Here is a 24,286-nt window from a genome sequence, read left to right on the forward strand (position 1 = left end):
GATAGCTTCAGTATAATTTGAACAGCAAATGGTTTGGGGGGGGGGGGGGGGGGGGGGGTGTACCTAACAGCAGGGGCAGGGGCGAGAGACCCCTGGTGTCCACTCAGAGGGACTGAGCCTTTTATTAAGATTTGATTTATCCTCTCAAAATGGCTCCATGTCACACTTCACTTACTTTACATCCTCTCTTGGCAGAGTCAAGCAACGAATCAGTTATGCGCCAAGGGTACTCAAATGGTACATAAAATCTTCATCTATATTTCCATGATGGGTTTTCTGCTGAGGATGAAAAATGATCAGGTTCAGAGATAGGCCCTACGGGTCAATGGGAGGGACAATGGCTTTGTCTATGCCTTAGGACATCAAATCTTAATGGAGTGGCTGCCCATGCCTCAGTTCCTTCCCATCTGCCTTTCCTTTTGGCTGTTGATAAATATCCTTATCTGTGAGAAGCAGGTGATAGATTTCAAGCAGCACATCTCTACAGAGCTCAGCTCTCATCTACTCTATGGATATCTCACATCTACTAAGCCATCAAAGCTATAGCATGAGGCACTGACACCCTCTGGGTCTCTTCGCCCCAAATCATGTTAGCTCCACTTCCTGTAGGATCGCCTCTGGGGCCGCCCCAATGAATAACATCTATTAACACCCTGAAGTGTATGCCAGAAGCTTGTGGAAGCAAAGGGCTTTAGCCCTCAACTCAGAGACACCCTACAGCAATACTACCTATCTAATATGTGACACTCGATTGTGCATGTGTGTGTGAGAAACAGTACAAGAGAACAACTGCCAGAGAGGTTTGGAGCCAACAAGAAAGAGATAAAGTGATGGGTACAACATATGTATGAGCAAATTAATTACTATGGTAATTATGATCACTATCACTTCCTGTAATGTAATTTAAGAAACAAATGGGTGATTGTCCCCCAGATCAGGGAAAAGATGAAGAAGTAGCTGCCAGGCTGAACCCACTGTAGTGTGGTTGTCTACATCAGGATGATGTGGATAACAAACACAGATGTAATATAGGTATAAACAGATCATTTATGTCACAAATGATGTTGAGGGGTATAAGAGAACAAGAGGAAATTCTTTATCATTGCCAGCAGTTCCTTCTTAAGACACTTCCTTTTGGTCTTTTCATTTGCCTCTTCTTGGCAGATTCACCTGATTTCTTCCTCTACAATTTCATGAGAGAAAATAGGTAATTTAATCTTCATTAAACATACAGGGGGCCCACTCTCTGGTCTGACCAGCTGAATTAACTGCAAGGCTTTGGGGGATTTGAAGGTTGGGCTGAAAATCCATAACCCTGACAAGCATTATATCACTGCATCTCCATTTTTTAATGGGTGTAAGATGATCCCTCCCTATTCAATGTCAAATAAGTCCTTAAGAGACTTACTATATAGAACAGATAAGGGAACTTTTGATGGACTGACCTGTGAAGGTGAGGTAGGAGAATGGGCCAGAGAGAGGAAAGGAGAGAGGCCCTGGTTTGGGAATGTAATGACGTTGAAAAGGCAGTAAATAAATAAGATTGGCTGGGTTCTCTTTGAAATCTGATTGATGTGTCTTTTGGGATGCCCCCCAGTATGAAAGACCTACTGAGTCTGTGGCTTTCATCCCTGACCGAAAATCGATGAGCTAGGATGTATGAGAGGCTCCTGTTCTCTACCCACCAATCTCCTGCCAGATACCCAGGTAACTGTCTCACCAGAAACGGAATAGGATATAGAAGAGGAGAAAGCAAACATATCTTTTTTTATCCTTATTCAAGTAAAATTTAATTTAGTGTTGACTGCAGTTCATGTGAAGTGTTGGATTCTACACCACAAAACACTTAATAAATTATCTTCCTGAAATAAGACTGAACTCACAACAAAAATGTTGCTCCGCTGTTCTCCATCAATCCATCCAGTTTCTGTGTGTTGAATTAGGACTGGCTGGTGTAATTGCATAACACATGAGTATGGCCTTCTGGGTTAGGTTTTCCATCTTACACAAAGTGGAGACAAGGAAATAAGAAATGCTTCTGGGGGTAATTGGGTGTAATTGTGACTGGCAGAAACTAGAATTGTGTTCAGCCTGACACTTGAGGTAGTCTGCTGGAGTATAGTTTAGCCAGAAGGACGACAAAGAACGACATGCTGGTTTTAAATGAACTCTTTTGACGTAAGCGAACATTCATGTGTGACTCTGAGAGACTCTCTCTGGTACATGCTGCTCGTTTGAGGATGGCAGGAGGTTAATCAAGCTTTAAAGCATGAGATTACAACAGACATGACAAGCAGAAGTGAATAGATTTGGCACACTGTCTGATATATCTGCTTAGAGAACCTTCTCTTTTAGTTAATTCAGAGACTGAAATGCTGTCAGTCCCTGAGTCAGAGAGAAAGATGCACAGATCAAATATGTACAGAACAAATGTATATAAAAATTAATGCAGCTCCACTGACCCAAAATCTACATCATTCTCTGAATACAGACTTACTGTAAACACTGACAGTTCCCACCATGCACAAATAAGTACAAATCCAAAGACAGAATTCAATCACTGAGATACATTTTGTCACTAAATTGTCCGCCACTGGGGAACTTAAAGGGAAATTTCTGTATTTTTCAACCCGGACCACTTTTTTCCATCTTTTTGTGTTTAGGTGACTAATGGGGAAAACAATATGTGTTATTGGTCCAGTACTGAGTGACAGCGCTTTAGCTTGCAGCTTTGAAACGGGCTGTCCATCAAGGAAAATACTGTAGCTTGATTTTGCCACTGAAAGGCTCAAAGTGTCTGATAATACTTTGGAAAGGACCACACAGAGAAATAAAATGTTTTTCTTTACCTTTCGCTTCATCTGGTCTGTTTGGTTTGTTATTGTGCTTAACCAAGTCTAGCTCAAGGAGAAGTCTCATTCAGAAATTTTGCGAGAGTTGAGTTGTTGTTGAAATCAGCTAAACATTCAGCCATGACAGAGTTGGAGAGAGGAGTGCAAGGAAGAGTTTGCTGTGATGGAATACAGGAAGCTGGTGTTATGTCATGGCTGAATATTTAGCTTATTGCCCTGTTGGATTACATTGCAGCGTGTTTCACGGCTGTTGGCTGAAGCCCTCTCGCTCCATACTGGACCAATTTTAAGAAATAGTTGTCCCCATTAGTCACTTAGACACAAAAAGATGGGAAAATATGGTCCAGATTGAAAAATACTGAAGCTTCCCTTTAATAGTTTATCTTTACAGACTGTACTTTGAAAAAAAATCCCTGAAACTGTGCCGAAAGATTTCTGTTTGTCCCCTTAGATGGGATGAGACAAATTCCCCCTATACTCTATAGTAGCTGAATTCATTTCCAGATTCCATTTAGAAAAAAATCCATGGAGCCAGCATGTCAAAACGATTTTCCCCTGTCATCACCTCAGAATAGAGAACCCAGGCAACTGTTAATCAAACCACAGAACCAGCTTTATATCAATAAACAGAGAGCTGTCAGTGCATAATACATTCTGGTAGCATAGCAGTGTTGTGCAAAAAAAAAGTGAGCTGAGAAGAGTCGGATGCCCAATGTCATGCAAGAAAGAGAGACATCGAAAGGACCACACTAACCTTAGTTGTGTTGCAGGAATTCGGAAATCAAAGACATACATAATACTCAATACAATGCAAAGTATATTCATAAACAAAAAACAGAGATGATGCCAAGACAAATCATGTTGTGCACGGGTGGTCAACCATGTTTACCAGTGTCAGGGCCCAGGTAGCGTGAAACCTCGGGTCAGGTTCCTCCCAGTTGGATGCAACCAGAATACATCAACAGAAAGTCTATCAGTAAACATCCTGATCAGATACCCAGACCCCATCAGAACAAAGAAGCACTGCTTTTACGCAGACATTTGTCCCTCGAGAGGAACCCAGACACCCAGCAAAGGAAACCTGGAACTATCCCAAAGTTCATGACCATAGATCAGGACTGGAACTTAGAATGGTAAATTGAGGGCCTTACCTTTAGGCTCCCTGAGATACTAAAACTCCTTCACTTGGGACAACAGCTTGCTCCCAGCTCAAAAGTGGCACTATATCATTTTCAGAGTGCCATGGCCTCAGGCATGGTGGTGCTTCACATTTAGTTGCAAATCACCAACTACATGCTAAGGGTTATGGTCCAATAATGACAAGAGGACTACATCATCTGCAAACACTAAAAATGGACACTTAACATTTATTGGCTGGAGTTTCTGTTCATGAAATTCATAAACAGAATACATGAGATGGTGCCTTAACATCATGTACGTGTTTTACTTCATCCATGATCTCCACCAGGAAATCACATAATTGTTCCTCCCAAAGCAAACATTTTGAGTTTTAGGTGGTAGCCAACTAGTTAATAGCTTTCTAGACTACTAACCACACTGACTAGAAGATAGCAGATTCTTAAAGGCTGATATAATAAGTCTGAAGCAGGAAAAAGCTAATAGCCAGTTAGACGACATCAACCCCCCACCCTTTGCAATGCCTCTGCCTAAACCTATATCATATATTACTACCTAACCCTAAAAAATATGTCCAATATTTTAAATATTATAAATATGAATTTCTTTTTTTCTTAGAGCAAAATCATTTTCACACACATCATACTATTCAAATACGCAATCATCCATACATCATCATGATTTCGGGTATTTGACACACAACTGAAAGAGATTATACCAATTATAACAATAAAGAAACTGTTGCAAGACACAGGGAACCACTCTGTTGAGTGTCGCAGACAATTAGGAATTCCAAAGTTGCCTCAAAGCATGCATGTGCATGGGTGGCATAAAAAAGCAGGACTCATCTAGCAAGGTATCGATTTGGGATGCTGTTGTACATCATTTTGACATTTACCAAAGTTAGAGGGGACAAAGAAAAGGTAATACACAAAAATATTGTCCACGGCCAAAGCAAAGAGGTCTACAGACCTCTCCAACAGAAACACTGCTACAAGACAGGACCTGATATCATGCTGTGACAGCATAGTTTTATAGGAAGAGCATGACAATTAGATGATAACTGGAGCTGCTCTACAAGACAGAAATGTTCCTGAGTGAATCAAATACATTTCACTTAAAGTAGTGGCCACTCTAATGACTGTACATGTTGAGTGTTACATGTTAAAACATTTAGGATCAAGAGGCCAACTTTCAATACTACAGTACTTGACTGTACTGTATTTTGAAGGTATTCAATGTAAGATTTACATCATATTAGTCAGCCATACAAGCCTTAATGTCCATTACAGTCTTAGCAGTCTAGAGTTTTCTTCTTTACTTCTGCATGATTTAATCTTGTGGTAAAAAAAAACAAAAACAAAAAAACAAACAAATGTATAATTGCTGATGTAAAATGTTGCAACAGAAAAGTTCTTGTCCAATCATATATATATATATCTTCTTTTTTTTTCCTGTTTATAGAATTTTGTAAAAACTGACTCCTAACATCTACAGTTGAATGCATTTTCAGAGGAACTGGGGTAATGTTACATCATACTAAACCTCTGTTGTGGCAGAGTGCTGGTAGTGTTATAAGGTATTCATTGGTTGACTTTTTTTCTAACCAGTAATAATTTAATGACTTAAAATGTCATGTTTTGTTTTTTTCTTTGTTTTGTATCATGTGCTATAAATATACTGTATGTGCAAAGTGCAGTTACACAGCACATAAGTGAGAGGGCACTATCAACCACTGCCTATATTTACGAAAATGTTAACGTGGTCTTTGCAAAAGCCTTGTTAATGCACATCAGCAATTATGTATTTTAATTTAACATGTGAAAATGTAATTTTAAGTGAAACCAACAATGATCGTCAGTTATGGCTATGTTACAGTTTCACTCATCTTGTACTTGTACACATTTTTAGTAGCATTACTGTAGAAACCATAGATTTATATTAATCATTATGTTTGTGTGTGTGTGTTATGTGTATAGTGTTGTTTCTTAAATACAGTAAATCTTACATAGTATGCCTTAGAATATTTAATTCTTTGCCAAGTCAAGTGTAATAACTCAGCTCAGGACTCTGCATGTTGTAGACCAGCTCAGATTGAGTGTTCTGACAGGAAGGACTAATGCAGCCAGAAGAAGTGCAGTAGGAGGCAGGGTGGTGCTGGGTCTGGGTTAAAAAAGTAGTTTAACACACACACCTAGTGTTCTGTTACCATAGTTAGCACCTGGCCACCGAGAGGCTGGACTGGAAGGGCTTTGATCACCTGTAACAATGTTGGTGATGGAAAAATAATAATAAAGAAAAGAGGGGAAGGGAAGAATGGAGAAAAGGGAAAAGAGAGAAAGGCATCAGAGGTGACACATTTCAGATTTTAGACAGGAATGAGCCACCCCCAGAATTTGGCAAAACCCTTAAGATTTACAAAGACAGCTACACACACATTTAGACACAGGCATGGCCCCACATTAAACCACAAATAAAGAAATATGGAATGAAAATAGTGAAAGTAAAGGATGGAGATGGCAATCTGTGTTACATTTGGATGTCATTATTGTTGAGCAGCATTATAGAAATGGAGATAAGACAAACCAAATGAAGAACAACATAGTGAAATCTAGTATCACCAGCATTACATGATCAAAATCATAGCATTAAGTTTGTCTTTTGAAAATAAAACTGGAATTTTCTCAACCAACTTGTTTTGATATGAGGAAGTGACCCACGCAGGGTTGGAAAAGTTCTGACCAATCCGTCCTGGCCGTGTTGCCAATCAGGTTCCTTTTCTTTGCCAAACATAAATTAGACAGCAACATAGGACAAGGCTTACTAATCTTCTCTGTTTTCAAGATAACTGCTATATTTTGTATACCACAGCAAACATTGACTACTAATAATTCTGCTGCTAACAACAGCTAATAATTCGGACATAATTTAAAACACTAAAAATATAATGCAGCAAATAGTCAATCTGTATTAAATAGGCAAAGAGTAAATAGTCTGTTTGCAGAAATGTAGCCTTTACTTTTAAGTCTAAAGCATCTATAGACGTCAGCAACAATCTAAAAATATTGTTGGGCAGAAATTTCTTTCCCCTGCCTTGAAAATGTATGATTATTCTTATTGCTTGCTTCACGGTGCAATCTATAGCAGAACTATCTAGCCCAACCATTGTTTTTTTCCCCCCCTCTTTTTTTCCTGCCTACTTGCCAGTGTGGAGATGACAGCACCTGTGGCTCTTCTGCAGAACTCTGACTTGAATATCAATTGACCCTGGCACCCCTACTAGGTGGTACTCCCCTGGGCATGGGCCATTCATCGTGGCAGAATGGAATATGTTAACACCAGGATTACACTAAATCAGCCTTACTCCAACCGCAGCCAGCATGGCTACATTATAATGAGTGCTTTATGAATGGCAAAGGGACAATAAATCGCTAATGACATGCAGTAGACCACATGTGTGCTTGTTCCTATGACGCATGTTTCCGCAAATACTCGTCATGTTTTATTTGCGTATCAGTCACAAATCCTCAAAACAAGTCCAAATGACACAAGTGCATGAATGGATACTAATTCTAAGCAAACTTGAGAGCAAAGCCTCTTCAGTATGATAGACAGGAGCCAATTGACCTATGGCTAAGCCACGCCCCTCTCCACTCACTCGGACAAACAATCAACATTCAGTGACAGGCGCTATGGCAGGTGTCACAGTAGAAGACATTTCCATTGATGATTTTTGGAGACAGAAAGATCAGATATTATCTAGAAGTCACCAAAAGGGTCTAAACTACGCATTGGAGGGATATATTAATCATTTTATTGTTGAGAAGGTCGATAAAAGCTTCGGTTACAAGCCAGAATTTACAGGTCCCAGTGCAAACGTGATAAACCGCATCTCATTGCCATCACCATCTCAGACAACAAGATAGAGGATCAGCATTGTTCATGCACTGCAGGGTAAGAAGTGTAATTTACCTTCAATGAATTAACCTAACTTGACGTGACTTGTAAAATAGGCTATGCTAGCTGCTACTAGCTTATTTGTTTAATCTAAACTTAGCTTAAAGCTCTGTATTAGCAGAGCTAGATTTTTCTTCTGCTAAAGCAGAGTTTTGTAATATACTAGGCTTTGCTAAAGATCTGTTAATATACACTAACAAGTTCCATGTCATTGATCTGACACATCATTGGGATTGAATCCTTAGGGAACCGGGTTACTGCTCCCATATTATTGGCCTATTCCACTATGTGGACCTGCTGCGGGGTACAGATCAGCTGTCTTATACAAGTCAGGCCCCATTAGAGATGTTAAAGATGACTTTATATTTCTTTCCAGCAAAGTGACAATATGTTGCCTCAAATACTATGTTGACTTACCTTAGAACAAATGTAGACATCCTTGTTAATTTTATTCACATTGAGTTGATGTTGTGGTCTACCGCACAACTTTAATCAAAGAAGACACTTTTCTCGGTTGAGATGTGGCTTAGGAAAGGGTAAAAAATACACCCTGTCGCCCAGCCTCTCAGGATACCTTGTGTCGGAGTTGCATGTACCCCATGAACACCGTTTGACCATTTTAAAACTTCAAATCTCAGAAAAACCTCATAAAACTGAACGAAAACTGACTTTCTACTATGCATTTCTATGGACGTCCGGGCAGACAATGTCCGAGTGTATGGGAATGTCTATACACACTGTGATTGGCTCATTGCGTTTGAGGGCGGGACTTAGCATAGGTCAATTGCAGTACCAGTCAAAAGTTCAAGTGAATGGGAAGGTGTGTCCAAACTTTTGACTGGTACTGTACGTTGGCTGTAAAGTATGAGCAACATAATGGAGACAGTTTTTTTCTTTCTCCTGCAGACGGGTGAAACTGACAGAAATAACCACGATTATAAATCAAGACAAGGATTGCGTTCTTGCTGCCTTACCATTTCGAGGTGTTCGTTTTCGCCGATCACGGAAGGCTGCTCCGGACTGTAGAGCTTCCATTAAGCTGTCCATCACACCAGTTTCATCACCCTCTGTAAGAGAAAAGATAATAGAGGCAAAATATTTATAAGATAATTACATTACCACAACAAGATGACATACATAATGTATGCCTATGAATATGTATGTGTACACATAAACACACATATATGACTGCTTCAAGGTCTAATATCTGATGGATATCAATGGATGCCCACTAACAACAGGTGAATGGACAATCACCTTGCATCACAGGGAGATAGGGTTGTGACTGAGAATGAGATATAAACAGGCCTTTTATAGAATGCATAAGTATTGAAACTGAGGCCTGTCACTCAGGCCTGTCCTTTTTTTCAGTAAACAGCTGGGGAAGAGGAAAATACACTTAGAGCTTACAACTAATACAGGCAGAGGAGCCCCAGGATGAAAGCATCCACTGATGGTCATTGACAGATATTCTTTCTGTGGCTAACGCAGGGGAGCTAAGTGCTCTTTACAAAGATTTAGTGTGGAGCCGCTCAATACCCGGGCGCTCTATCATTGTTCAGTCAATGACACCGGGACCGGTCTTCGAAAAACATTCCCCCCTGCCCACCGTTCCAGCTGTCGTGTGGATCCATGAAACCAGAGAACTACTCAGTCAGCATGGCTGAACAGACAGGTAGGAGACACTTAAAGTGCTATGAGGCTAATGGCGTGACAGGTTATTCCCACACAGTGCACATGCAGCATACTGCACTGGAATAGGGATTCAAAAATAAGCTTAGGGTTCTATATCTGGGTCATCTATCTTTACGCCCCAATACTAATGAGTCAGAGGGGCACCCTTTTTATCATGCTGGTCCAGAACAGACATTATTTTAAACTAGGATCATTAGGGTGACTTATTGTGGAGCTAGAGACTTGGCCATCAATTCTTCTGAATACATGAGTGAACTAGCTCTTCCACAATATTTACCATCAGGGTCCAGGCATCTTGTTTCTCCAGTGTGCTTACAGCTATAGCTGAACGGAAACATTCCGAAATAAGTGGAGACAGCAACTACCTCCACACACAGTACTTTACAAGGGGTTATCAATCTTTTGTTAGTCGCGTGTGCTCAAAGAGACACAGTCAGACAAAGTGAATTTATGAACGGAATGCCTCAACACTGAATGTTACATGATTCATTTCAGAAAATGTTACATATTTTGCAATTATATGAGAAATTCAGGGCTGCATGTTTTCCCTTCTCCTCCAGCAACAAACCACCCCACCTGCAATCATTCATGCAAGCAATGGAAAAAAAGTATAACTAAGAATAGAAACATGTCATATGCAAATTTTTAAAAAAGCAACTCTTCACTCGTACTTACACTAATTTTGCTCTCTATCTCATTCCCTCTCTTTCTTCCTCAAGTCCTTCCCAAGGGCTACTTTGAAATCAAAGTATCTGTTCGGCTGTGTGCTGTGCTTAAAAGCAATCCTGATTAAATCAAGCTTAATTAGACCAGCTTTATCAGAACAAAACCAAAGCTGAGCCAAGTAGTGCTTATCTCAAATTGCAGCACTACACCTCAGATAGCAAGCTCATTGGTTTAAAAGAGGGCACATGGGTTTTGTCTGCACTGGACTTAAAGAACAATATGGTGAACAACTCACAACTACTATAACTGTATCAACTCCCAAGATCTTTAGCTACTACTTCTTCTTATGTAGGCTACCAAGGACACATTGTGAGTCTGACAGAAGGCAGAAAGTGTTAAGTGGCAGGTAAACATTTATCTACAACCACCTTGGCACAAGAAACTTTTTGACAGCTCCTTCTTCACTGCCTTCTTCATGGAGACCAAGACATCACAGGGGGCACCTGACACTTTGATCAATTTGTCCTACTTCTAGCTTAACTGTAGCACAATTCATCATTTGTAATGGCCAGACTTGGGAGCCCTAGTAGATTGGGGTTCAGAAGGAGGACTGCAGACACAAAGAACCAAAATGACTAAAATGGGAAACATACTCCCCTGTCACCTAACAGTACTCAATTAACTATGTCCTACTGGGCCACAGTTTAAACTCGAACAAGAAAGCAGGAAATTCTCAAAGATGAGGCTTCACACAATCAACCTACATACAGTGTATGCATTTATGTTTATATACTCAACAGATCTGCAAAGACAAGGTAAGTGATCATTAAAAAAAAACAACCCCAAAACAAAACAAAAAATGATTTGAGTACACTTATTCTGCTAATCCTAAGAGCAAACTTCATTACTTATTGTAACATTGCCCATTTTTGCAAACATGTCTGCCTCACTCCTGCAATTCACTCGTCTTATTTTGAGCTGTTAAACCTAGGGCAAATATTCATCGGCTTCTCATTAGCAGCAGTGGTAGATTGCATGCTGGGGAATTACAGAAAAGCTAACCTTTTATGCCCAAAGATCTTTCTCAAGAGGAAAGATCCCCTCTGCTCACAGGAAATTGCTTTCTAAATGGGTTAAGATGGGCTAAGACCCAAGACATTGACAACCCTTCCAGTGATGAAACACCTTGGTTGGCACCTCAACAGACAGCCCAGAGGTCCTTTAATGATATTATTAAAGCTTGTGGAAGTGTGGAACGTGGTTGTGGCTTTTGCACTTTTAGGTACTTTCTTAAACAGTTAAACCTTTAAAAGCAAAAGTAAAGCTCTGTGAAACTCTACTCCCAGAGAGTAATATTGTACCTGTTCTTTTTCTTTGATCCCTGCCTACCTCCATCCCCCCCTCACCTGAGTATCAGGTGGTACCAGGACCCAGGGGCTGTGCCAAATGTAACAGGGAGCCCTGGGGATTGGCTCAGTCTGTAATATATTTACAAGCAGCACTATCACATTTTCTAATTAGGAGGGATAACAAGAGCAATGTGCTCTCAGCAGGATTGGCATACAAACTTCACACATCAGATTAGTTTATCCCTAAGAAGAAGAAAAAAAAACTACCTACAGTATAAGTGGAAGAAAGTGCCTGCAATGTACTATTCACCAATCCCCAGGAGCAGAGCACTCATACACAAAGTCACATGGCAACAGTTGCATAGATGGAAATGGAGGGAAAGGAAGATAATAGGCACACATACTATACAGTGAATGTCACTATTGGGGAAGGAAGATGTAAAGGACAGAAAAAGGAAGAGGTAATATACAGATACAGAGAAGAAATGACAGCATAGAAGGCAGCAAGGGGAAGAGTGAAGAGGGTTTCTGTGGGTGCGGTAGTGCGTGTGGCGGAGTGGGTTATTGAGAGGGACTAGTGGTGCGAGGCAAGACACAAGGTCGTAAAACACCTTCCTGGATACTTGACGGCCTGAGTCCTGTGACATTTAATTATTTCTAAAACATACTCTGCAGTATGCAAGCACAGGCACACATATGCCCACCTCCCCTAAAAACCTGCCTGCACATTATTTATTGGTACAAATGTATATTTGCAAAAGTAGTGACTCCAGTTACCAAATCCAAATTTATTGGGCAAATATCTTGACTCACAAGCAAATTTAAGTTCTACAAGCAAAGATAAATAGAGGGAGCTAGAGAGAACATACTAATGTCAGCAGGGTGACCTACTCTCATAGCTGCACGTGGCAAGGTCAATTAGAAGAGATACACCAGTTGAGCCAAAACTGTCAGATAACCAATGAGTCATCAAAGACTCTACAAAAACTCTTAATCTTCAGTCAAGGACCAATTAGGAATCAAATAAATTAGCTGACATTATGCAAAGCATCTCAATAGTTCATTTTTGCCAATTAAGATCAATCATCCACAACATTCAAAATATGTATGTAACTGCAAAGTAAGAGAACAGCTGTCACCGCAAAATCATGACAAAGCTTTTCAATCATCCAACCAGAAAACCATGTGTGGATATGAATGAACTGCTGGTCTCTCTTTTAAACACCAAATGCATGGTATTCCTGTAATTATGCAGCAGTGTCAACAAAGTCTGTTCATAAATTCCATTTGCTATCTGTCATCTCCTGCATGTTGTGCTGTGGAGAAAAAACACAGTGGATCGATTGAGAGCTCAATTTCTGATGGCTCACATGCAGCCTTCATGATTCATGGGGGAAAAGAGAGACAAATAATTCTTAGGGGGAAAAAAAGCAAGCTGTCTGGTACATTTGAGGTTTCTAACATGATAGCAAATTATGACCTCCTATATGCTGAGAGTGAAACTGGTAGCAACAACAGCATATAAACTGCAAAGATAAATAACTTCATACGCATACAAAATACTGTAATTCATCGTAGGAGCACATTTGAATCGATCACAGCTACATATACAACCAAACTGAAGTGTTTGACATGAAAAACACGAGGCATAGGAGAGATGTCAACTACCACTATCCTTTCACTAGCCAAATCTAGTCTGAGTCCAATTTGCTCTGTAATGAGATCTAATGAGGGCTTACAGGCCTTGTGCTTGTAGAGAAGATGAGAAAGAAAAGTAAGCATAAAGAGGAGAGCAACAACTCATAGTTTTAGTTTTTTGTTGTTTTTTTTGCTTGCTGTGGAATGTTTTTGAACACATTTGTGCCCATCTGTTCCCCCACATAAAGTCACCTGTGCAATTAACCTGGACCATTAGCCATGAAACAAAGGCCTCAGTGGAAGGAGGGGGTTCTGCTTCATGGCCAGGTGGAGAGGCAACAACCACACTTCCTTTTAATCTCATCTCTCTCTCTCTCTCTCTCTCTCTCTCTCCTCTCACTTGTATGCACCTGGTTTTGTGTTACTCTCACACCTGAATACAAGCTCAGCCACCTAAACATACTCAGCCACCTGCGTTACGTAATGCTTGCTTCCTCTTGCAGCTCTGTTGTCTACTCTGTTGCTGTCTGGCTTTGAGCAGAGTCACCCCCTCTTCTCGCCCTCCTTTCCTACATTCCTAGCAGCTCCAAACACCCAAGCAGACTGGGGGACCATTACTGCCACAGACAACACACCTGAAGGACATCAGTCGTACACCTGTAAGATGCTTCTCCTCAGTTCTTCCTCTAGCCCCTCTTTCACTCTCTCTGGCAGTACAACCACCCGACCCTTACAAAAGCTTTGACACAATGACCTAAGAAACTTTTCAGACAGGCCCCAGTCTTTAATTTGTAGGTTTATGTGTGTGCATATATACTAGTCCACTTGAGAGAAGGAAAAAAGGGGAACGGAAGGGTAAGATGGCTAATAAAAAAGACAGATTTGCCTGCTGATTAATCTAGATTGTTTTACTCTAACCACTTGATGAGCAAACCCACTCATGTCCTCCTTAACTCAATCAGGGATGCTCCCACAACCCTCCATTTCCAGGGGGAATGGCAGTGTAGCTACTACTTTCCTCCTTCTATGAGGCCCTGTGTGGCGCCATTGTCAGTGCAATAATGGAAAGAAAAACATGGCGAGAGGGCAGAATGTCTTGAAGATGGGAGAGGTGGGTGGAAGGTGAGAGGTGTATTGTGTTTGACATGCATGAAGTAGAGACAAATGTTGGAGCTAGGCTGGCCTGGTCACTGCAGGCCTGATCCCATAACCTGAAAGAAAAAACAAAACAAAAACAAAGTCCTGACGGCACAAGACTGGGGGAAACGTGGAGAGAAGTTGGATGTCGACAAGGGAGAGATGAAAGTGGATTAGCTGCCGTGGCGATTTGCATTCTGTGGTGGAACGAAAGCCCCTGTGATGCCCCAAATAGCTGGATGCATGAATAAGTAAACAAACAAAAACAAAAATAAACCCTCCATCTGGATGGATGCTGCCAGGCCCCAAGTGAGAAACAGTAGGGAGGGGAGGTTGGAAGATGGGAAGGGGGAAGAGAGATGCTTGCAACGTAGCAGTCACCACACTCTGCTTCCTCTGCTATCATTTACTTCAACTGCCTGCGGGCCCCCCTGGTTACCATATTGCTCTCACCATCTATCCACTGCTTTCGGCTAGCTTGCCCAGTAACACCACCAAAACACAAGGGAGAGCTCCAACCCAGCACTGACAGATGTTAAGTTGACACACTTTCTCAGAGCCACATGGGGTCAACAAGTCAGGGTGCCAGCAGGGCCACAGGAGCCAGTCCTCACAGCAGAGTAGACCACTACTGCCCCTTTTCCATAGGCTAAGTACATCTAAATTTAGCTGCAATATGGTATATACATTTCTACTGTGACCTCACAGCAGGGGATAACCTTTGATGGTGACTGCTTCAACAAAGCTATCACTATAAAGTGAACAAATTGTGTGGTCTTAAAATAGAGAGCACCATTTTTATTATGTTCATCTTTGATTTCAGTCATGTGTTTCTACCTTTTCAACCTTTTTTTTAAGATTATAGAGTCTGTTTTTTGATCTGCTCTCCTTTGTCGTGATATCAGAGCAATTGTGAAATCTGTTCTTTAGCTACTGTAAAAAGCCCCTACACACATATTTTTAATGCAATTATGGACTATTTTAAACCATTATGTTGGCATATGTTTTTCTTTGTAGGAAAATAAGACATTCCCATTGAAATTGGGTATAGTAAGTTGTGCTTTAAGCCCATTCATTCTAGTTTCTTCGGGTTAGATCCTTAGAAGTGAACATGTTGTGACATCCATTACTATCAGCCACAGGGGTTTTATTATTACTACTAAAAGTCGCCAAAGTCAGGAATTTACCGATCCTACATATAGGGGCTTTAATGCAATTGAAATACTTTTTGCTACTGCTTCAGTTTTTGTTTTTGCTTTTGGGAGGATGGCTAGGTAGTTGAAAAGGTACAGGCACTTTTATTACGGTTTGGTTGAACCTCGAACAATAACACAGTAAGAAAATAACCAACACATTTTACTATGCCACTGTGGACAGGAATGGTACAGAAGTACCTCTGCCATGCCAACAGCGTCTTGACTGCACAGGCATTTAGCATTTTTGACTGTTCCTATCAGAGTCCCTTACATGTATCAGGTTATTAAGATTAAAGAGATGTCAAAGGTGCTTTGACATGTGGAATTACATTTGGAAAGCTATTAACACTATGGATGTCATCCATCCAGGACAGCATAGACTCCCCATTTTAAACAAGTGGCACATTTGGATAGCGTATGCTGAGTTGGAATCCACATCAAGATAACATCTGAATCAAACCCCACGTGGGCTGTTTGCATCAGTGAAAGGCGGTGCTGTCTGGGAAAGCTAAATGGATTTGACAATGGAATTTGATGGTCTTTGTAGTGAGGGTAATTAGGTTTGATTGACTGTAAAGTGACTGGTGAGGTCCAGATCTTGGAGGGGAAATGATCAGACACTTGAACCACCTACAAATTAATGAGATTCAACTGTGCCTGAGCTGATTTCACCAAGGAGAAGTAGAAAATTTACAGAAGCAAGGGGAGAGAGGAACGTACATGGCGGGATGAGTAAAGTGTGTGTGTGTGTGTGTGTGTGTGTGTGTGTGTGTGTGTGTGCGTGCATACGTGCGTGTGATATAGAAGAGAGACACAGACAGAATAAGGCAAAGACAAATATATCTGATGCATGCCTCACTTCCTTGATTGTGACTTAATTACTTTAGAAATAACAGATAAATAAAACTTTAAGGTCAAATCTAATCAATGTTTTTTGTCTTTCCACCAATACAAAGTTAAAAAAGAAAACAAACAACATATTTAACCTGACAATTCAATGCATTAGGCAGACAGCAAGAGTGGTGCCGCCATTTAATTGCTAATGAACTATGGTATTTATCACATAATATTAAGACTTCCTATGAAGCTAGGCTCATTTTCCTCATCCTGTCATTTATTTATGGAAATGCATTGGAAATGTTCAAATCTAGGAGGATCAGTATTTTTATTGTATCATCTTCACTTAGGAAATGTAATTTCCCAGTCAATCAGATGTATTCAGTCCTGTTATTTGTTTATGATAATCTTTTTGCACAGGTTTCTTTTCACTCTGCCTGCTCGTATAGGTCTGAGCTGAGATGCATTCAGCCATATTCTGTGTGCCATCACCTTGCCATCGCCTTGAGGCAGATTCCGATTCTCACTGGAGATATAGCACAATTTAATATGCTGTTATTTATTAGAATGGGTGTATGACAGCAGATAATCCTGGTGCCCTTGTTCTCGCCTTTCAAGGTAATGATGGAATTCACCAATCCATACAGGAGTTTCAGAGCATGCCTTACACTTCATGCGCTCTAGGTGGGCACAGCTCCAATGCAAGGATGAAGAAAAAAAGCTTTTTGCTTAGAGTGGCATTACACTGCTGTGACCATATGCAGATGTTGTTAAATATGTTTAAATTTAATAACTCATCAGAAACTACAAATATGTAACAAAACATGGGAGTGATAAATGGCATGACAAAGAGATTGCACTTTAGGAAATGAACAGGCATTTCACCACATATCATCACTGCATTCAGGAAAGCTCTGTCCTCATTATATTCTATAGCAAACATGAAGGTCAGCTTTAGCTCCCTAATACTGGATTCATTTCCCAAGCTAAGCTGAGGAATAGTGAGAATCTCTCTCAGAACTATTTCTTTTATCATATATACTTGGGTTTCTGACCTTCACGTCTCTACAAGCTATCTCCCCAGGTAATATTGTTTGCCATGTCTGCTGTGCTGTGGAGACACTATGCAAACTTAGAGAGCTAACCTGTCCACCCCACTGTCACCTGTCAGTGCTTGTCTATGATCACCTAGCTGGCTTGGCTGCGACGCAGGTATGCACTGGCCTACCGGCAGCTGTCAGTGTCACACAAAGCCATCAATCCACATCTCTTGTACTGTCATTCTTGACAAGGCTCCGCCAGCCACAACCAGTCAGCCAGCTGCACAGACATACATCAATTTTGTTTAGCATGCCACACTTATATGAGATTGAATTTGGAAAATATGCTTTGGTAAACAAAATGATAAAAAACACCTTGACAACCAAAAATGCATGAAAAGGATAAAAAAACAGGGAAACCAGGAAAAAGACTCTGATGAAGACAAGTTAGTTTTATAAAACAAATACAAGTGATATTAATTCTCTCCACCAGCCCAAAGTTGAACATCTGTGGATGTGGCTCTTAAATGTTTATTATCTTATAAATATTACATTTAGATTTTCTTAAATCCACATTTAAAATTCTGTAATAATATGTAGAGTCAAGTGGATACATATGGAGAATACCGGCAGTGAAAAAAGTAAGAACATACAGTACAAACACTGCAGTCTGAAAAGTAGTCAAAGCCATCAAAAAGTATTTTGCTTGCTTTAGTAAATGAAAGGATTTTTTGAGAGAAGCCCAGTTTTATTTATGTAAACATATACTAGTTCATCCTCAAAGTGTAAAAGGTTGACAAGGAGGATGCATAAATAGAAGCTGCAGACCCATCATTGTCAACATGCCAACTGCTCTCTGCAGAGAATCATAGAGACATGGAGACCTCATTCTAGCAGGCCTTGCTGAACGGGAAAAATACCTAGACGACTATCACCAGCAGGAAAAAAGCCTTTGGAGAGGAAACAAGGACAAAGTATAATAGTATTGAGAATAAAAGAAGATGACATTATGAAAACACATTAAAGGATAACATACAATTAAAGAAAATGTACGATGTACAATGTAAATGTGCAAACAGGTTTTTCAATTAATGAATATTTATTCCTGTGGTTGTGTCCCTTTAAGAAGTTAAATAAAATCAGACTTATGAGTTGTATTTAAACATATCAATGTGGTATACACACCAGCTGTTGTGTGAACAAAGATAGCTATATTTTGGATGATTATAATGCGTGTTCCAAAAGTTAAATTAACATTCTTCTTTTTTCCACTCTATTCCCACTGAGCAGCAAGCCAAAGTATGCATTCTGCTGTTGTCTGCAAGCTGTTGCAGGAATGGATTGAAACAGCTGAGGGGGCTCAAATTCATATAGTAAAAAATGATCACTTTGCAGGTAAAACCTGATCATAAAAACAGCATCTGTGGAGACTGCATGTGCTTTGGGGTTTTTAATGGAACATATTTGAGTATTTGTTTTTTACGAAAAGATGTTTTCTAATCAAATTATTCTATTTTAGGATCTAAGATTAGTTAAAAAACTGCTTTCTTCTGATATTACATTAGTCCAGTTTGATTATGTTTAATGTGTGTAGTCAAGTAATATAACAGACAGTTTGTACACCCTAACCCTAACCCATAAAAATGTGCATGCTACAACCAATATGCTTCTAGATTGGATATTCCTCAGGTTGGCAATAAAAAATATCTGAGATACATGTGGTGGAGGGGATCGTTTCACAAACTACTAAAACTATATATTCTGAAAAACCACCACATGAAGTAGGTCTGAAAAAAGTTGACAGAAAATATGTAAAACACAAAGAACTTCGCTATTTGTCTGTACTACCTGGGAGAAATGCCTGGACTAAATAAAATGTTCAAACAACTTTCTTTTTTCTAGTTGTTTGTTTATTCCTATGTGCCTTATGCCAAACTGCATTGTGCTCAAAGCGGCTTGTGCGCTCTCCGGCTTAGTTCAATGCTTAGTGGATTTGACTGTGGTACAAAGTCGATATGTGGGTGCAGACACTTGCCCTAGACGGGGGCACTGACCCTGATGATGCCAGCCAAGTATGTGACCAGAGGGCCTGGCAACCCCTCACAAATGCCTAAGAAAAAGAATGTCCAGATGCTCTACCACTCTTAGACTCTTGATATAACTGGCATGCTGCATGTGACATTGTTTAATATGCCGCAATAAAGAATATCCTGCTGTGATGAACCATCTTCTCCTGTTTTAGACAGAAGCATTAGTTTGGGTTTATACTGCAGTGTTCAACAGTTATTTCCACTAAAGTAAAGTGATTTAGTAAATGTTGAACATCTGGTCAGTTCAAGAGAATGTGGAAATCCACTTAGAGAAAATTAAAACAAATGGGGTGATGGGTAATGATTTCATAAGCTATTTCCTACATTAGGATTTCTAATACTTCAAAGGGAAAACACGTTTAGCTCTGCACTTGTTTCATCTATCAATCATGCTTGTTGAAGAAGTGTCCATGTCACTAAACTTCCAGAAAGCATATTCTCAAGTTTCATCAACTAGGAAATGAGATTTTTTTTTTTGGATCAGTTTCTTAAAAGCATTTGTCCGTTTCCCATCCCCCACCCTGGTGCCATCCTGGCAAAAGCTAAATGAATTAAACTGTCATTAAATATGCATTTCATTGTTAATCATTTGCAAGCGAAGAGGATTAGGTCGCAATTTGTGAAATGACATAAAATCTATCCCTTCTCAAAAATAGCCTCTTGAAATTGCATTAAACACAGTAGTATGATCCGTCAAAAAGTCTTTTAAGCAATATGCTAAATTAGTAAACAAGTGAATCCATTAATAAGATGCTGACCTGTACATAATTCTCATAATACAATGGCCATATGTTTACTCCATCTGTTCACGCTAACAGATTTGTAAACATAAAACTGTACCATATTCAGGTCAACAATTCATTCTTTGTATCTATCAATTTAAAACCTACCTACCTGTCTATCTACGGATCCATCTATCTCGCACTGAGGTTAGGATTAAAATAATATACAATATATATAAAACTAAAAATCTATTTCAGCATTTCAATTACCTTTTCAACCTTTCAAATGCTAAATTAATATGGAAAATGTTTGGACATGATTAATTAATTGTAAGAGGAAGCGGTACATAGCCTTATTTTCATCAACCCTCACAGAAAAACACATGATGCTCAGTGTGAAACAAGTCTCCTAAAAAATGTAAGGCTTAAAAATATCTCAAACTCATATAGAATTTTAAGACTCACAAGTCAAGGCTGTTAGGTCTAGTCAAGTCAAGTCACTTTTGTTGACCAACGTTCTGTACAATCAAAATAGCAAAAGCGATGAAACAACACAATAAAAACACAAAGACCAGTTAAAAAGACAACAAAACAATAAAACAAGAGCAAAAAGACTATAGGAAAAAGAAAGATAACTGTCACACCTGGTTAAAAGGCAAGGACTAAAGATGTGTTTTAAGACGGGATTTAACAGACAGTGAAAGGGCCAGCCTAACATGCAAAGGCAACATGTTCCAGAGTTTGGGGGCTACACTATTTCCCCTATGCTTCAACCTTGATATTAGGACAACCAGAAGGTCTGGTCAGTGGACCAGAGTTACCTTGATAGGACATGTGGCTGTAAAGGGTCAGAGAGATAGGTCAGCGCTTGCCCATTTAATGATTTGTAGGCAAACAATACAATCTTAAAATCAATCCTAAGACATACAGGGAAGTAAAATGAATGGAGGCCAGCATTGAGGAAATAAGCTCTTGCTTGTGCTGTTAAAAGACAAGCTTCATCATTCTGGACCAACTGCAAGCGTGAGAGGGATGCCTGGCTAACACCAATGTAAAGTGCATTGCATTACTCAAGTCAGAACAAGATAAAATCACATATAACCCTTCGAAAATCATTAGCCGATAAAAAGTAATCGACCTTACATTAGAGCCTCAGCTGGAAAAAAGCTAGATTTGATCACTGAGTTTATTTTTTTGTCCAATTTAAAGTCACTGGCTATTATCACATCCAGATTTTTTTTTACAGTGTGTTGTAGATATGGTTCCAGGGAACACAGATATATGTGAGGGGCAATACCGGCACCACCAGGCCCAAATATCAGGACTTTAGTTTTACTCTCATTTCACTTTTTAAAAATTAAGTCCATCCAAGCTCTGATGTCCTTGAGACAGTCCACCAATGGTTTTTAAGATTATTGCATCTTTCCATTTCAGAAGGGCTTTAAAACCAGACTGGAACACCTCAAAAGTGTCATGTTGTGTACGTCAAAAAGAAAAAGAAAAAAAGAAAATGGTCTAACATTGGAGAGGACTGAAGCATGCACTACTGCATGCTTAAAACTTGGAGGTACAACACCTGAAGAGCAATACTGCTTCTAATGATAAAAATATTGTCAACAAAGAAGTAGAGGACTTGTTCACGTGTTCTGAGGAAACATCAAGACAAACTGTGTGGGGTAGGATTAAGAGTAGCATTAATGGAACAAGGTTTGTGACATTATTTTAAATGACAACAGCTTCACATCTTTTGGATGCCAAAATACCACTGGGATTAGTTCAGGGAGACAGACATTAAAGAGTCTGCTGATCACAAACCAATATAGAGTCTGCATTGTGACAAATGACAGGAACAACACAAAAGTCAGAGCACTGACTATCATGTACAAACTTACATCAGGCCATGTCATTTTTAGAAGGGCTTGGGAAAATAGCTATTTTTAGGCCAAAACATATGTTCTTTGACCAATATTTGAAATGTATTGGATTTGACTACAAAATCATAAAAAAATTTGAAAAACTCCAAAAATAATGTACCCACCCTTTAAAGAGAGATTGAGAGAGAACACAAGAGAGGAACATTTAACTGCTGTGACCTTTGGCTGGGGGTTAGCTTTCCATTCACCAAATCTATTTAAACAGCTTCACTTTTGATTACCCTCTCTCTGATTACATCCACAAATAGGTTAGTACACAAAAAGGAACTATTCAAGGTTTGATAAGAAAAAAAAGAAAAGAAAAAGTAGTCAGTGCATGTAAGAACCTTGACAGGGGGAAAAAAAACAGGCAGGATTTGGCACATCTTGAATTTAAGTGTGCATTTTGTAACTGCCAAGGTCATTGTGATCAGGACACTCCAACAAGCTAGGTGTTGGTGTGGAGGACAATCCCCACTATCTCCAAGGCTGCAGGCAACGTTGCCCATGTCATCCTAATGTTTTATTCATAAGAGTCATATTATGGCATTCAGAGACTGAGATCAAAATCTGCTCTGGCAGAAATATTTAATATCATACCTACTTCTATAGCCTTCTCCATCTGGTTAGCCAGAATGAGAAAGAGGGCTAGACAGCTTCGTTCAGCTCAGCCATATTGGATTATTAAAAGTGAAGCTTTCAAGGAGGTCACTGCTCAGGGAAAAAAGGAGAAAATAAAACTCTAACATGCATCAATTATCTTGGAGAGTTTGTGGCATACTGAAGATTGTCTTGTCACATTTCCCAATGTGGCTGAGCTACAGAGAGTTCCTTGGCTGGTGCTGACATTTAGAAGCTGGTGAATTGTGGAAATCCCAGTCTGTTTGTCAAAAAAATGGACAAAAGACCACACTGACTGCTCGCAAAGCCCCTTCAGGCTTGAAATTCCTTCTCAATGACATTGGCATAACTAGACACAGGCACCCAGCTCTGTCGCTCTAATTTTTCATGTCTGAACAACTGCAACTTACACTGATCAATACACGGTTTACTGGCATCACTGGAGGTCAACAGAGTAATTCCAGTAATTCACAACAATAAATATAGCACACTGTCAACATACAATCTCAGACTGGAGGAATGGTAATTTTCTGTTGTACTGCTTGCACATGATCAGTGAAAAACTTATAACAGCAGCATGATCGTGTTGGAAGAGTGGTCTAAAGAGCCACGTTCAGTGTGTTTCATACAGCCAGTCGACCATGGAAACAAGCTGAAAGTAGCATAATCTTCTGGAAGAATTGCATCTGTACTATGGGAGTAAGTATAAAACTATCTCACAGCTGAAAAGATGACTCCCCCCAATCCTACACATTATCCTCCTCCTTCTGTGTTCAAATCTGTGTGAAGCACAATTCCATGAAACCCCCTTTCCATCCTCCTGTTCTCTTCCTAAATCCCCACCTGCCTCCCCGTCTCTGTCTCTGTGGTGGCACCGGGAGAAGTGGCATACCTTTGTTCATGTCAATCAGCTGCTTCTTCTTCTGCTGGCGCTCCTGCTTCTCGCGCTCGGCTTTCTCCTTCGCCAGCTTGGCTCTCTTGATCTTCTCCTCCATCTCCCTCTTCTTATGGTTCTCCTTCACTGCTTCCTGATGAGGCACACACACACACACACACACACACACAAACACACACACACACACACACACACACACACACACACACACACACACACACACACACACACACACACACACACACACACACACAAAGATAAAATCAGAATATGACTCCTGCCACCGCCAGTCTTTAAGGGTCTTCACTACTGTATAGTGTTCAGAGGCATCAGCAAATTCTTATTCAGAGAAGGGTTTGATATTTTGAGATAAGCTGCTGGAATAAACAATAAATCATGCCATGTGTATGGGCTTTGTTAATGCGAGCCTATTCGTCTGTAAGGCTTCTGCACTGCTTTACATATTTTAAATAACACCCAGAGCTGATTTGTTGTCAATAGTACATCAATATGGCACATTATAAATATGTAAGACATGATA

General features: G+C 39.9%; 1 protein-coding gene across 2 annotated transcripts in view; it reads right to left on the reverse strand.

Annotated features, from left to right (window-relative positions):
* Nucleotides 1–24,286, reverse strand: part of diaph2 (diaphanous-related formin 2) — a 367,046-nt gene that overhangs the window by 38,216 nt on the left and 304,544 nt on the right. Inside the window, exons 27-29 of one of the 2 annotated variants that reach the window (XM_062425005.1) lie at nucleotides 23,743–23,878; nucleotides 8,921–9,013; nucleotides 6,184–6,249 (exon numbers count right to left, since the gene is read on the reverse strand). In XM_062425005.1, coding sequence (XP_062280989.1) covers nucleotides 6,184–6,249; nucleotides 8,921–9,013; nucleotides 23,743–23,878 — 295 coding nt within the window. The remainder of the gene's footprint in view (nucleotides 1–6,183; nucleotides 6,250–8,920; nucleotides 9,014–23,742; nucleotides 23,879–24,286) is intronic. The other variant, XM_062425006.1, reaches the window with a different exon arrangement.

The sequence above is a fragment of the Scomber scombrus genome, chromosome 9 (genome assembly GCF_963691925.1).
Source record: "Scomber scombrus chromosome 9, fScoSco1.1, whole genome shotgun sequence".
NCBI classification, from domain to species: Eukaryota; Metazoa; Chordata; class Actinopteri; order Scombriformes; family Scombridae; genus Scomber; species Scomber scombrus.